This window comes from Podarcis bocagei (assembly GCF_964188305.1).
Source record: "Podarcis bocagei genome assembly, chromosome: 7".
In the NCBI taxonomy this organism is placed as follows: domain Eukaryota; kingdom Metazoa; phylum Chordata; class Lepidosauria; order Squamata; family Lacertidae; genus Podarcis; species Podarcis bocagei.
This window is the reverse complement of record NC_138132.1, coordinates 64,879,532-64,893,854: the sequence shown is the minus strand read 5'-3', so window position 1 is coordinate 64,893,854 and position 14,323 is coordinate 64,879,532. Positions and strand designations below refer to the sequence as shown.

The following is a 14,323-nucleotide window of genomic DNA, read 5'->3' as shown; positions in this document are numbered from 1 at the left end:
TGATATTCCATTGCAGCTTTGTTCACCCCCCAAATACTCTGTTCCGGTTTGGGAAATTATGGAGGAGACCATGAATTCCATGTTATTTGTTTTTATTTACTCATTTCTGCAGCTTCTCAACTGCCCATCATCCAGTATAGCTCTCAGGATGGCTTACAAGCATTTCCAAGAACAAACAATTCATCATTAAGTCACTTGAAAAACGAGTTTGGGGTTGAGGCCAGATCAGGTGGTAGGGTCAATTCCAAGTCTGAGGGGGCCTCACTTGAAGTGGAGAAGCTGTCCTTGAAATTTCCAAAAATGCCCTGCAGTGACACGACACTAAGGGCATTGTGGGAAATAAAAATGGCAAGTGTCTCCCAGACCAAGTCGCCAGGTACTGGAGGCCCAGGAGAGGTAGGAGTGGTGTGGCCTGCCCAGTTGTTGAGGCCCCCATGGCATCTCAAGTGTGTCAGGTGATGACAATGGCACTGCAAGGTTGACTCTAAGAAATGATGGGATGAAATAAACATTGAGCAAAAGGATATGTTTAACTGCACCACCTTCAGGAAGGCAGTTGAGAAAGCAGCCTTTCCGAGATCCTAGCAAGGAGGCGTGGGGCCTCTACATAGAATGTTCAGGTAAAAGGCATATTTGATGTGATAGGTGGCTTTTTGGAAACAGAAGCTGGCTACTTTATCACACTCGCAGGTCATCTTCTGGCACATTGTCCTTCCACCTGGAAGACAAAAGAGCCAAAAGTTGAGATAGATCTGCATATCCCAAGAGTGAGACATCCACTTGTCTCTTTGCGTCTCTTACTGTTTCCAACTGTGCCCCCTTGGCCTCAAACCTTTTCCCAGAGAGCCAAGAGCTCATTGCTGTCAGGAGCGAGCCAGCAGTAAATAACACACAGCAAGAAAAGTTAACTTTTAATTAGAAAATCAGGATCTGCACAGGGATGCCAGGCCTAATGAGCTCAGCAGCAAGTCTTGCCCCTATGAGGCAGTTGTCTGAAAGTCCCTGCCATCCACAGCTGCCTAAGTCTCCTCCTCAAGAAATCTGAGACTCTGCTGGTGTGCCTGCCTTTGCTCCTCCCACGTTGTGCCTCTCCTGGTCCTGGGAGACCAGAGAGGAGAGGAACTTGTCACAGCAGCAGGAGGAAACACCCGTGTTTCTTCACCAGCCTGACTCCTCTCTGCCTATTGGCCTCCCTCATCCCCTTCCCCTGCTGCAGCTTTTAGCTCTGATTCTGGACTGCTCTCTGCCGCAGGCTCCCCCTGCTCACTAAGCCCTTCTTCAGTTTTTGACACTTCTTCCTCCCAGTCTTCTCCCTCTGACAACTCATCATTGTCCCACCAATCCCCTGGCTCTGAGCTTTCTTCCCCTGGGGGTTCCCCAGCTGGTACCTCCCAACATTCCTCCGTGTCCAACCAGTCTGACAATTGCACTTTAGACATACCCATGACTTCTGCCCATACACTGAAAAACACTGAAAAGCCCCCACATCCTTGTTGACTTTGTGCCTGCATGTTTGCTTTTTGTTTGCTTGCTTTAGTTACCTTGTTTAGTTACTTTCCTAATTCTTTGCCACACCTTTCCTTGAAGCAGGGAGGCGGGGAACCCTTTTCAGCTCAAGAGTCAGCTTCTAACAGCTGGCAGAAAAACCCACTGGATTGGTTTTCTCACCCATCTCTAGCTCTCGTCCAAGTATCTGCAGCCACCCCAAACATGCTCCATGTTCACACATACCACACACAATTCTGCTCTTCCCGACAAAGTAGGTATAAAGCTCTAGTTTCGGTTTGCAACCCAGTTTTTCCATCTTTCCATAGCAACAATTGTGGGTATGGCAGCACCTGGAAGCAGCACAGATCAAATTGATTACTTCAGGCAAGAAGGAAGACAATTAAGACAGAGAGATTAGGTACATTATTATTCACGCTGTAGAGGTTTTTTTTTTGGGGGGGTGGGATCAGTCTGGATGATGCCCCCATAATCCAGACTGATTTTCACAAAGGATGTTGCAGGTGTGGCGCTCATCTCACTTTTCAGGTCAAGGGAGCCGGCGTTTGTCCATAGACAACTTTCTGGGTCATGTGGCCAGCATGACTAAACCACTACTGGTGCACGGAGGACCGTGACAGAAGCCAGAGCACACTAAAACGCAGCAGCAGTACCTATTTATCTACTTGCACGGGTGTGTTTTTGAACTGCTAGGTTGGCAGAAGCTAGGGCAGAGCAACGGGAGCTCACCCCATTGCGGGGGTTCGAACCCCCAAACTTCCAATCAACAAGCCCAAGAGGCTCAGTAGTTTAGCCCACAGTGCCACCTGCTCCAACAATTGGGAAACACTGGTCTGTGAGCACTCCAATTGGAGAACAGCCTTTACCAAAGGTGTCATGGGCTTTGAAGATGCTCGAACTCAGGACAAAAGAGAGAAACAAGCAAAGAGGAAGGCACACTTGGCAATCCCTCACCATGATCAGCTCCAGCCCAGAAACCTATGTCCCCACTGTGGAAGGATGTGTGGATCTAGAATTAGCCTCCACAGTCACTTAACTAACTGTTAAGATCTTGTTCATAGAAGACAATCTTACTTGGTTATGAGTGATTGCCAAAGAAGAAGAAGACTTAAGAGTCCTCATCAGCATCCCAAAAGCATAAGTTGGCTGCAAGTGCTGCAACTAGGTGACGGGGCTCTCCATTCTTGCAAAGCAATTTCCCCACATATGATGCATTTTGGTCTGCTATTTCCACCAATATATATACAGTGGTATCTCAGGTTAAGTACTTAATTCGTTCCGGAGGTCCATTCTTAACCTGAAACTGTTCTTAACCTGAAGCACCACTTTAGCTAATGGGGCCTCCTGCTGCCAGTGCCACGCAATTTTTGTTCTCATCCTGAAGCAAAGTTCTTAACTCGAGGTACTATTTCTGGGTTAGCGGAGTCTGTAATCTGAAGCGCCTGTAACCTGAGGTAAGGTAAATGGACCCCTGACCGGTAGGTCCAGTCGTGGCCAAATGGGGTTGCGGCGCTCATCTCGCTTTATTGGCCGTGGGAGCCAGCATACAGCTTCCGGGTCATGTGGCCAGCATGACTAAGCCGCTTCTGGTGAACCAGAGCAGCACACGGAAACGCCGTTTACCTTCCCGCCGCAGCGGTACCTATTTATCTACTTGCACTTTGACGTGGTTTCGAACTGCTAGGTTGGCAGGAGCAGGGACCGAGCAACGGGAACTCACCCTTTTGTGGGGATTCGAACCGCCGACCTTCTGATTGGCAAGTCCTAGGCTCTGTGGTTTAACCCACAGTGCCACCCGTAACCTGAGGTACCACTGTATATATTTATGCATACTCCCCCCCCCCATATGCATATTTGAATGCATTACTAGTATGAAGGATGGTACTGCAAATTTGGTCAAAGTGCAAATTTCAAAACAGCTGCATTTCCGTTTGTGTTTCGTTTCAGGGAGTGCAAATTAGGTAGGTTTGCCTTTAAATGCAAAGAACGGAATCCCATTTCTCCCTCACCCCTTGTTCTCAGCGAGAGTCCCGCTCACCAGTCAGTTTCATCCATGGGCTTTCTGGATCCTCCAAGTCCACAGTAACATCCATACCCATTGTAAAAGAGAGAGGGCAGCCTTCCCGTCATCTGACGGACCATATCCGCAAACTGGATCAGGTTGCTGCTTCCTAAGGAGAGAGCTGGAAGCAAGAAGCCTGCCTGAGAACCTAAGAAGAACCTTTAGCCAAATCAGGCCAAAGGGGTCCATCTAACCAGCATCCTCTCCTTGCAGTGGCCAGGCAGACGCCTCAATGGGAAACTGACATCCAAACTGGTGGGCAAGACTGCTTCCTGTTGGAAGGAGTTCCGTGGTTTAACACTGCGCTGCATGAAGAACTTTCTTTTAGCTGTCCCAAATCCTCCAACTTTCAGCTTCACCATTCTGGTGTTAGGAGAGCAGGAGGAAAACTTTTCTCTGTCCACTTTCCCCTTGCCATGCAAAATTGTACATGCTTCTATCATGTTCCATAGTTCAGCTTTCATCAAACTAAGCACAGACATTAGCTCTGGAACTATTTTCATTTGCCTTCACCACTTCAGGCAGAATTGGGTGATCTGGTTTTAGAAGGATTTTTCATTTCAAGTTTGCCACCCTGAAAATTCTTTTTACTGATCTTCTGTCAATTCCTCTCCCCTACCCCAATACATTTAATTTGCATTTTCTTCCCCTAACTTTTCTTTCATCACCCCTCCCTGGTTCCTTTTAGGTTCATGTCTTCCTCCTATAATGCGGAGAAGCCCTACAGTTTCAGGAATGCTGGTCTACAGTCTAATCACTTGCTAAAATCTACAGAATAATAGCACAATTGAGAACAGTTCATGTCATTACAAGTATAGTGCCTATCCTTGAAAATAACATACATGAAAGAGCAATGGCAAGAAAAGTTGATGGAATACACTGAAATGATGAAGCTAACTGAGAGACTCAAAGATAAGGGCAACAATGACTTCAAAAAGATTGGGAACCTATTATGATATATACACAGAAACAATGCATTGAAATGAACTAACTTGCAGGATTCGAGTAATACACTTACAACGGACAAATATAAATAGAAAATAGAAAAATGAAGTTAAAATGTTAAGAACAGATTGATGAGGTACAACTTTAATTTTAGTACATAAGGCATATAAAATTATAAGCAGAAGAAATAAAAATGCTATAAACCAGAAAGGGAAGCTGGGGAAAGTTAGGGGGTGGGTGTTAACTGAAAATGTACCATAATTTGAATTTTTGATTATGCTAAAACTTGTTGTAAAATCTTAATAAAAATAATTTTAAAAAGAAAAGAAAATAATACGTGTGAATCTTGGTTGCTAAAATGTTAAAACAGGCCAACGCAACTCTTCTTCTGTACTGAGGTATTAGAAAATTTAGATTTGGCATCCTTTAGACATGTGACTGTCTTGAACATGCACTTACCACACAGGAGAAGCAGAAGGACCCCAAGCGAACACCCCATCTTTTCACGGTTTGTCCAAATCAGTAGAATGAAATGAATGTTCCTTAGAATAGGGCAGAAGAAGTCAGGAAGTTGCAAGCTACAGTGTACCATATATACACACATGCACTCTTTCACACACATACACTCAGGCTATTGTTCTGTGCCAGTTCACTCCATAGCCTTAGGAAAGGATATATCAATATTGACAGTTCTCACTAAGGGCCCTTGAGTACATGAAGGCGTTCCCGGGACTTGCCCATCCATAGAGCCAAACTAGTCCCCAAATTCCAGGGACACTTGTCACAGCTACGGTGGTGAGAGATGGGGAGAAGCCCCTTTTTGAGGTGGCGTGGTCCTCCCCCAAGACGGATATCTCGGAGGATCCAGCTAAGTGTCTTCAGATCCTCACTGGGGCCTACCGGGGTGTACTCACACACTTCAACACGGGTTGGGAAGTGTTCCTGATCATTCCGTTGCAGCCTACCTAAGACCAGGTTCAGCTCACTGGATGCAGCAGAGGCTCTATGCTAGATTCCCACCGGGTTTGTCTCTGCTTCTTAACAGGAGGAGGACTGAGGCAGTGTGGAGGACAGTGCACTGCAAGCACACTAGCAAGGAGAGCAGGAACTGGCTCCGTTGGTGCATTTTTAAGACACTGACCTCCCGCCTCCTCTCTGAATCTGCCATTTGGTGCCTGACATGAATTATGTGCAAAGAATTATGTGTCAAGATTCTATCTTCCTGGTTTCTGATTTTCCTGGTCAACTTTAATAAGGAATGGGAAAAATTTGCAAGTTACTTAATAGAACACTGCAAACAATTAAAAACTTTGGCAGGATTTTAGTAACACTTGTAGTGTATTTAAAACTAAGGTAAAAATTGTTGTTGTTGTTTTTGAAAAAAGAAAAAATGGAGAAATTATATGATACAGCAGATAAAGTTTGATTATGGAAACGATGAAGGGTGGAGGGAAGGCTAAGGATTCAGGGAATCCTATATGTTGATGTTTACTATTATTGTTTGAATTCAAATGTATAGTGTAAAACTGAATTAAAAAAAAAAAGAATTATGTGTAAAGAACCTGGCTGGACAGGTATCTTACTTAAACACTGGTGATGGGATAGTGTTTTCTTCTGCTCCTGCAAGGCAGGCCACCAGGCTTCGCTGCCGCTCCCTGTCACTGGAGTTCACCATTGCCTTCTGCCTAATGGTAGGGCCAGACCTATATTCAGTGTGTGTAACTGATGCATAACACTGCCAAAAAGGAATCTTGGTGCAATTGCACAGCATTATGAATGTTGCATCAATATTCTTTTGGTGTGGTGTTTCACTGATCCCCACATGCTGTCCTGTGCAAAGGGCTGGTAAAACACTGTGCCAAAGGAATCTGCAGAATGCAGGGCAAGGTGTGCTATTGCCTTCTTCTCTGCGGTCTTCCTGCACTTGAGGACGCTTCTTTTGAGACAAGCTTTCACTCCTGTTGCTGCCTTGTTCCACCCCTTGTGCTGTGATCAGTGAAGCCTACTGAGAAGATCCAGGGGTTGCCAACCTGGCACCTGCAGGTGCGTGCGTGCCAGCCAGGACCTCTTGCGGCTCCCACAAAAGGTCTCCATAAATAGCCCCTCAAACCTCCACAGTGTGCAAGAGGCTGTTTGCTCTTCCTGCTCAGTTCCTCTTTGCATTGACTTAGCATTTCCAGCTTTGAACATGGCCTATTAAACATGCCCATGTTTCAGTAGATGCTAGGATAGGGACACTCCATTGTGAATAGGGAAGAGGGGCAAAGCGTTTCTCTCTATCAGTTAGGAGCTGATGTGTAGGCCCTGTTCCCCATTTTGCACGCCCTATTTTTTGGTCTTGTCCCTTTTTAGATGTGGCAGCCCTTTGCCAGACCCTCCAAGTGTCCCTATTTTCCAGGGACAGTCCCGGATTTACAGAAGGGGTCCTGGTTTTTTATTTGATCCCAGAATGTCCCTATTTTCCTTTGGACGTCCCTATTTTCATCGGAGAAATGTTGGAGGCTCTGGAGTTATGCCCAAGGAGATAAGTAACTATACAACCTTTAGAAAACACCTGAAGGCAGCCCTGTATAGGGAAGGTTTTTTAATGTTTAATCATGTTTTCATATATATTGGAAGCCACCAGAGTGGCTGGGGCAACCCAGTCAGATGGGCAGGTATAATAATAATAATAATAATAATAATAATAATAATAATAATAATAATAATGGAATAGGACATTCCTATTTTTTATTGGAGTAACATTTGAGGATATGCCACACATCCCACAGTGGCCATTTTGTGACCTTTTCCAAAGTCAGACCATTGGTCCACCCAGCTTAGTCCTCAACCCAACACATCCCACAGGAATAAGGAAGGAACTGTTGGGCATCAGGATCCCGATTACACAGGGCCACAGGAAACTGCCTTCTGCCAGCTCAGACCATTGTTCCCTCTAGCTCATTATTGTCTACACAGACTGGCAGTGACTCTGCAGGTTTTCTCTTCCAGTCCTACTTGGAGATGCCTCTGGGGATTGCACCAGAGACCTTCTGCATGCAAAGCAGATGCTCCACCGCTCAGTTACAGCTTTTCACTAAAGGCTCACACGCCCTTTTAGCTCAGGATTGATGTATTGTCTTGCTTTCCGGATGTCCTGATCAGTCAAGAGGCACAAAGCGGTATGATAGGAGCTCACATTTCCTGGCGGACCTGTTCGAAACTAGTTTCTGCACAATGGAGTCTATTGATAGGGTCACTTGTGACCGAATGCAAAGAAGAAAGCTGTCATTGGGGTCGGGGTCGCCATGAGCTGAGCGATGGGGATGAGAGTGGTTGCTGCGCGACCCTCAAAAGAAGACAGAATCCTCCCTCACCTAACTGGGCTCCGTAAATCAAGCTGAGTCGCTCCCCAAACTCCCAAGAAAAGGACAACCTCGCACAATGACTACAAGCTTCACTTTTTTTTATTTTTGAAGAGGAGTTGCAAAGCAGCTTTGGGGCTGCAGGGGCTGAGCTCAGCACTTCATCGGCCCTTCCTGGCAGTTCTTGTCGGAGTAAAAGCGATACTCCTCATTGTAAGTGTCCAGGTGGTCCTTCAGGCAGAGGGCTGCTGTTTTGTCACATTCACAGATCTGCTTTTCACAGCTGCTTCCTTCACCTGTTGAGAGAACAGATGGAGCCTGTCATGTCATCATCCTGCCCTTCCTGCAAACAGCTAAGGCTGCATTTGTGGCTCCTAGCAAGCAGCCTTCTACAGAGCCAAACAATTTACCCACCTAGATTAATACTGTCTACACTGACTGGCAGCAGCTCTCCAGGGCTTTGAACAGGGAGTCTTTTCCAGCCCTACCTGGAGATGTCAGGGATTGAACCTGGGACCTTGTGCCCTGCCACAGAGCCAAGCCTCCTCCTTAATGCGTAGGAACATAGCAAGCTACCTTATGCTGAGTCAGACCACTGGTCCATTTAGCAGGGTATTGTCTACACTGGCTGGCAGCAGCTCTCCGGAAGTGGAGGCAAGAGTCTCTCTGAGTCCTACCTTGAGAGGACAGCTGGGACCTTCTGCATGCAAGGCAGGGGCTGTGTAGCTGAGCCATACCCCCTTCCTGCAAAGTAACCACTCTCTCGGAGTAATCGACCTTATAGGGTTGGTAGGAAGATGCAGGGAGCTGCTTGGAGGAAGTGGAGGATAAAAATGTGATCAACTAAGTCAGTGATTCTGTGGCGATGTGGTTTAGGCAGCTACCAACAAGGAACATGGAGAAGGGCCATAGCTCAGTGGTAGGGCAGTTGCTTTGAATGCAGAAGGTCCCAAGTGGCATGTCCACCAAGAGTCTCTTTCAGCTGTACTAGGAGATACCAGGGGTTGAATTTGGGATGCAAAACCCTACTGTAATACAGTGGAGAACGAACTCCCTTGGAAGGTGGTGGACTCTCCTTCATTGGAGGTTGGATGGCCATCTCTCAGAGTTTCTTTAGATGTGGTTCCTACATCACAGGAGGTTGGGCTGGATGCCCCTTGGGGTTCCCTTCCAAGCCTATGTTTCTACGATTCTTTAGCTGTGAGTCATGCTTTGCAGGGGTTGAACTAGAGGACCTCTGGGTTCCCTTCCAACTCTACTGTTACTCTGATTCATTTTAAACAGAGGTAGGATAGCCATCTGTCGGAGGAGTGCAAATTTCGATGGATCCCCTGCCTCTTCATTAGTGAAGCCGGCAGGCGCACAATAGCATTTAGTTCATGGTATGTATGAATTGTCTGTCCTTCAAAAAGGAAGGGATGCGACCAAATTTTCCTCCTGTCGCTACTTACCACAAGTAATAACTCCATCGTCGATGGAATAGTTGTATATGTCGGTGTTGGGGTTACAGTCACTCAACTTTTCGTAGCAGCAGTCGTGGGCCAGGCAGCAGCTGTGGAGAAGGAAGAGAAATCTCCTTTAGACAAATCTATACTGTTCACCTGCCCGAGGGAGCTAAAGGTCCTCTTTTTATTATTATTTTATTATTTATACACATCTTAATAAAAAAATAGGTACAGTGGTACCTCGGGTTAAGAACTTAATTCGTTCTGGAGGTCCGTTCTTAACCTGAAACTGTTCTTAACCTGAAGTACCACTTTAGCTAATGGGGCCTCCTGCTGCCGCTGCGCCGCCGTGCGATTTCTGTTCTCATCCTGAAGCAAAGTTCTTAACCTGAGGTACTATTTCTGGATTAGTGGAGTATGTAACCTGAAGCGCCTGTAACCTGAAGCATCTGTAACCCTAGGTACCACTGTATAAGGTACACGCATCAGTTGCACCGATAATTAAAACAACGGAACTATTTTACGCCCATGAATTTATCAAATGGCGACAATCAGAATTAAAGGGGGTCCTCATCTTGTTCTTTTATTGCTCCATTACCAGGGGCAATAAAGAATTCTGGGAGCTGTAGGTGGGAGCTAAGGGTGCCGAGAGTTATTCCCCTCCCAGAACTACAATTCCCCGAGTAGTTTAACAATAATTTCCTCTTTGCGGTAAACCATGACTTTTAAAGTGGTCTCATAAAGCTTTACATGTATGGTGTGAATGTGGTCGTGGGCTACCTTTTGACTTCTTGTTTCAAAACTTCCCATTTCAGAACCTTCTGCCTATCTGGGGCGGGGCGGGGGGATGTTTCTGAGGATAACCCAGTGGGATATCCTTATAAAAAAGCAAATCAATGAAATGAAAGCCCCCAGTGTGGTGAACCGACTCAATACCCCCCCACCTGGCTAGAACAAGTGACCCCACACCAACAAATCCTTTCTAGCACAGTACTTCTTTAATAGTGAGGTGATCAGTTATGTAAAAAAACAACAACCCACAAGCCATTGATTTACCGGTCGGAGTCGTCTCGCGGTTTGCCTTGGCCACCCACCCCACAGTAACACCCGTACGTGGTGTAGTGGGGGAAAGACGTTTTCCCAGTGAGCTTTTGGATCATTCTTCCAAATTGAAAGAGGTTCCCATTTACTGCCAAAACACCTGCAAAGAAATGGACAAGGCATCAGCTGCTTAGCTTATTAGGGAAAGGGATCTGTCCTAGCTGTTGTGCTTCTCCACCTCTTCCTTCTAGCAAACAGTATTCAGTGGTACAGTGCTTCTGAAAATGGGGCAAATGCTCTCTAGCAAATATTGATCCACCTCTCTTCATTAATAAATTGGTCTGTGCTAGCGGCTATCACTACATCTTGTGGTGGTGGTATCCATAAATGAATTATACCTTGTGTAGCATTTTTAATACATTTTAGGATTTGATACATGTTAGAAGTGGGCAACCTCCCCCCCTCCATCAGCCATTGGGGGCTGTATCCTCTCAGAGGTAATCTGTTGGGAGCCACAAGGGGGTGGGGGTAGGTGAAGCCACAGCTGATGATGGCTGGAGAAGCAAATGTGTTCTGGATTAATTTATCAAGAAGACCAACCTGCTTCAATTTTGACCTTGTTTGCTCAGATTCGAATTCCCCCAAATTATGAAGGTGTCCTCAGAAGTAGGCTTTGCCAAGTTTGAAGGGGGTACACTTTTAAAAAAAGGTATGCCCCCTTCCTTTTGTTAGCACAACATAATTTAATCTCTCCTCTCCCTGTTACTTTTAGATTCCTGCATTTCAGGGGGTTGGACTAGATGACCCTTGGGTCCCTTTCCCACCCTATTCTGTGATTCCACTTACTGCAAACCAGCAACAGCGTTGATCCCCATAAGATCTTCATCTTCCGTTGATAAAGACCTAAAGGAGAGGTGGTACAGTTTTTCAATTTCTTTAGAGGATCCGTATTCTACCTTTCGATATCAGCCACACCCCACACCCCCAAAGACGGCTCAACAACACAAACAGTTCATCCTAAGCACAGTAAAATGCCAAGGGTTGTATTGGTTTGAAGGGGAAGTGGGGTTGGAAGGCTGGCAGTCAACCCTTGAGATTTGGCCCATTCCTTCTTAAAGGACAGGTCTGCAACTAGGAAGCTGGCCGGATCAAATTTGGGTCCTATGTGAGTCTGGCCTTTTAGCAAAAATGCCAGCACGTCCTCTCCTCACCACGCTCCTTGGCCTCACAATCACCTGTGGCATGGATTTCTGTTCGGACAATGATACAAGGACAGCATGGCAACGTTAGGTGTTTAAAAGAGCAGATTGGCCTAAGAAAGAGGGGCCTGATTAGGCCTGGAAGCAGAAGGTCAGAGATGGGGTGGCAAGTCTGGCCAAGGCCCAGAGAGGCTGGGGGGTGACAGAATTGAGAAGCGGGGGTGGGGGGTGGACAGAGGTATGGAGAAGGGTCAAGCAGTGTTGGGGAATAAGAAGAGGCTTAGGATGGGGGGGGCTTTGCCTCATGGAGCCAAGAAAGAGTGGAGGGAAAGGTAGAGGGGTGGTGCCCATTGGAGGAGCTCTGAGGGAGAAGGGGCACCTGACAGACTTGCCAGGGAAGTCACAATTGTGGTGTTACTCCTCTCCGACAAAACCCACTTTGGTTTTGATCCCCGTTGCCACCTACAGAAGAAATGTTTGTGTTTCAGCTCAAATGAATATTTATGTTGCCGTTGAATTGCATTATCTGTTTTGTCAGCACTTGATTTGAAACGTCAGCAAACAAACAATCAGGGGAAATTGCCTGCAAAAAAACATTAGTCAGAAGGGCATACAAAGAATGCTGATGAGTTTTCAGGAAGACTTTTTAAAAAACAAAGCAGAAATGTAGAGAAGTGAATTTAAGAAGGGGCGGGGGGAATAAGAATTGAACTTTGACAGATCTTTTTGTCTTCATCCGATGAATGAAAAACTGGGGGTTTACATGAGAGAACGCCAATTCCTTTTGTGGAGAAGGTGCCATTCTTTCCAGGGGTGAAAAATCCCAGCAACGATGTGGCTGGATCCACACGTGCGTTTTCCAGAAACTGAAATTCAGAAGCACTGCTGCCTTAGTCAGTGGAGCCAGAATAGAGCCATCATGGCCGGTAGCCATTGAGAGCCTTTTCTCCCTCGAATTTGTCCAACCTCCTTCTAAAACTGATGGCTTGGTGTTGTGCTGCAGCAGAAACAATTCGTTAAGCAAAACCAACGGCAGTGGTACTTACTTTGCTTAGCCTCCTTGTAAAACTTCTTGGGGGTCGATATCACACCTGGCTCCCTTTCTTCCTTGTGATTTGGTTGTCCTTCTCTCCTCAGAAATGTGGCAACTGGAATTTATAGTCCGTTGGCGAGTTTTAACTGTTAGTGAGGGGGAAAATCCCATTTCCCCATATCTAGTAACCAGGTGAGAAAGGAAGTTGCTCCTTGACTGGACTAACATGCCTAAACCTCTCTAGCCAGTTCATTCCCCAGCTAGTAAGACAACAGATCTTGCCTCTGGGCCTGCCTGGTTTCATTCTAGAAGAATGATGAAAAATAGCAAAGGTCACCACCAGTAGCTGCCATCCTTCTTTCGCAACCCGAGTGGTCACTTTCTCCAGCAAGGTGTGGACATTTGTACTATTATTAGAAGGATCTTTTCACCAAGTTGTACAGGAAATGTTGGTGCTGGAGCTTAATAGGAGGAATATGGAAAGCAGAAACAAAAAACGAGCTAGCTTCCCCTGCCGTGGGACTCCCGGAATTAGCCTGCTCAGATGGTTTTGCCATTCTGGTTCAGATGAGGTTGGGCTCTAGAAGCAAACAGACTAGGAGCTGTCCCCCTGTTTCCCCACTCACCAAACCCTTCCCCACCTCCGCCCCATGCTTGGAAGTTAACATTAACTCCCTAACCCTTTCCACCCACTTGGAAATACTCAGATTGCTTTTCACCTTCCCAGCCCCATTGCCACATCCATTTCTACCCCTTTGTACCCCTGTTTACCCCTACACCCCCACATCCATGCTGAAATATACTCGGGGTCGAGTGTGGATTTCATGCTCTTTCTTCAGCTCATAGTAGTGAGGAATGCCAGTTCCCCCGAAATGTCTGCTTTATATACATTATTTACACAATGGGCCCCATGTGATTGGCTAATTCCGGGATTCTCCTGTAGGCCAATCAGGTTGTGGATTCACTTCCACTTGGAGTTGGATTGGGTGGCTCCTGTGGACCAATCAGACTGCTGCATTCTGAATCCTATTGTTCTGGGACCAATCAGACTGCTGCATTCTGAATCCTATTGTTCTGGGACCAATCAGACTGCTGCATTTTGGATCCTATTCAACTCAGTACATAACACATGCCTCCTCCTCTCCCCTCCTTTGGTGCAACCCCTGCTTCTACAGAACCCCCCTCCATGATAACCTCCTGCATCTTCCTCCCCCTGCCATCACTAAGCACCCATTTTCACCTCTCCATCTGCGATGAAGCCACCACCTGGTCCTCTTCTTCAGACCCTTTCATGCCCCAGCATTCATCTTGAACTCCTCAGCTCAGTTCAAGCACTTTCTTCTTGTCTCACTAGCTCACTGCTGACAGTACATAAAAAACAACCCCCAGCCACTGAACTCATCTTGGCGCTTCCTTCCTCTCTGAGCTTGGTGCCCCAGCTGACCCACCTCTATGTCCTGCCCTGTCTGGTGGCACTGGTGAAAAAATCTACCTTGGCATTGCCAGCAACCAGCTGGGGCACCAAGCTGAGGGAGGCGCCAAGCTGCGCTCACTGGCTGTGGCAGAAGTTAACCACGTTTCATGTGTTGCTTTGGATGTCCTTAACAGGCCAGCAGAGGAGAAGACCGTCTTTTGTATATAAGAGGAAAGTGTGCCAAACAATGCTAATATTACTTATATTAATTTTATGTATTTTTATGTATGGCATTTGGGTCCCCCCGCCCATATAATTATTATTGATATTTGAA

The 14,323-nt window shown here is 46.3% G+C and overlaps 2 protein-coding genes across 6 annotated transcripts; both read right to left on the bottom strand.

Annotated features, from left to right (window-relative positions):
• Positions 1 to 75: 75 nt before the first annotated feature.
• On the bottom strand, positions 76 to 5,183 carry LOC308592573 (group IIE secretory phospholipase A2-like). Its single transcript, XM_081204128.1, has 4 exons — positions 4,973 to 5,183; positions 3,545 to 3,689; positions 1,732 to 1,838; positions 76 to 718 (listed from the first exon to the last, which is right to left on the bottom strand). Exons 1-4 carry the CDS (start codon positions 5,133 to 5,135, stop codon positions 582 to 584), a joined length of 552 nt encoding a protein of 183 aa, XP_081060254.1. The 5' UTR covers positions 5,136 to 5,183; the 3' UTR covers positions 76 to 581.
• A 2,776-nt stretch (positions 5,184 to 7,959) lies between these two features.
• On the bottom strand, positions 7,960 to 13,966 carry LOC308592497 (basic phospholipase A2-like). 5 transcript variants are annotated; one of them, XM_081204039.1, is made up of 6 exons: positions 13,816 to 13,966; positions 12,589 to 12,690; positions 11,190 to 11,246; positions 10,359 to 10,503; positions 9,309 to 9,409; positions 7,960 to 8,153 (listed from the first exon to the last, which is right to left on the bottom strand). In XM_081204039.1, exons 3-6 carry the CDS (start codon positions 11,227 to 11,229, stop codon positions 8,011 to 8,013), a joined length of 429 nt encoding a protein of 142 aa, XP_081060165.1. In that variant the 5' UTR covers positions 11,230 to 11,246; positions 12,589 to 12,690; positions 13,816 to 13,966; the 3' UTR covers positions 7,960 to 8,010. The 5 variants fall into 5 exon arrangements, with proteins under 5 accessions (XP_081060165.1, XP_081060163.1, XP_081060166.1 ...); XM_081204037.1 differs by lacking the exon at positions 13,816 to 13,966 and adding an exon at positions 13,347 to 13,692; XM_081204040.1 differs by lacking the exon at positions 13,816 to 13,966 and adding an exon at positions 13,355 to 13,392.
• Positions 13,967 to 14,323: the final 357 nt, after the last annotated feature.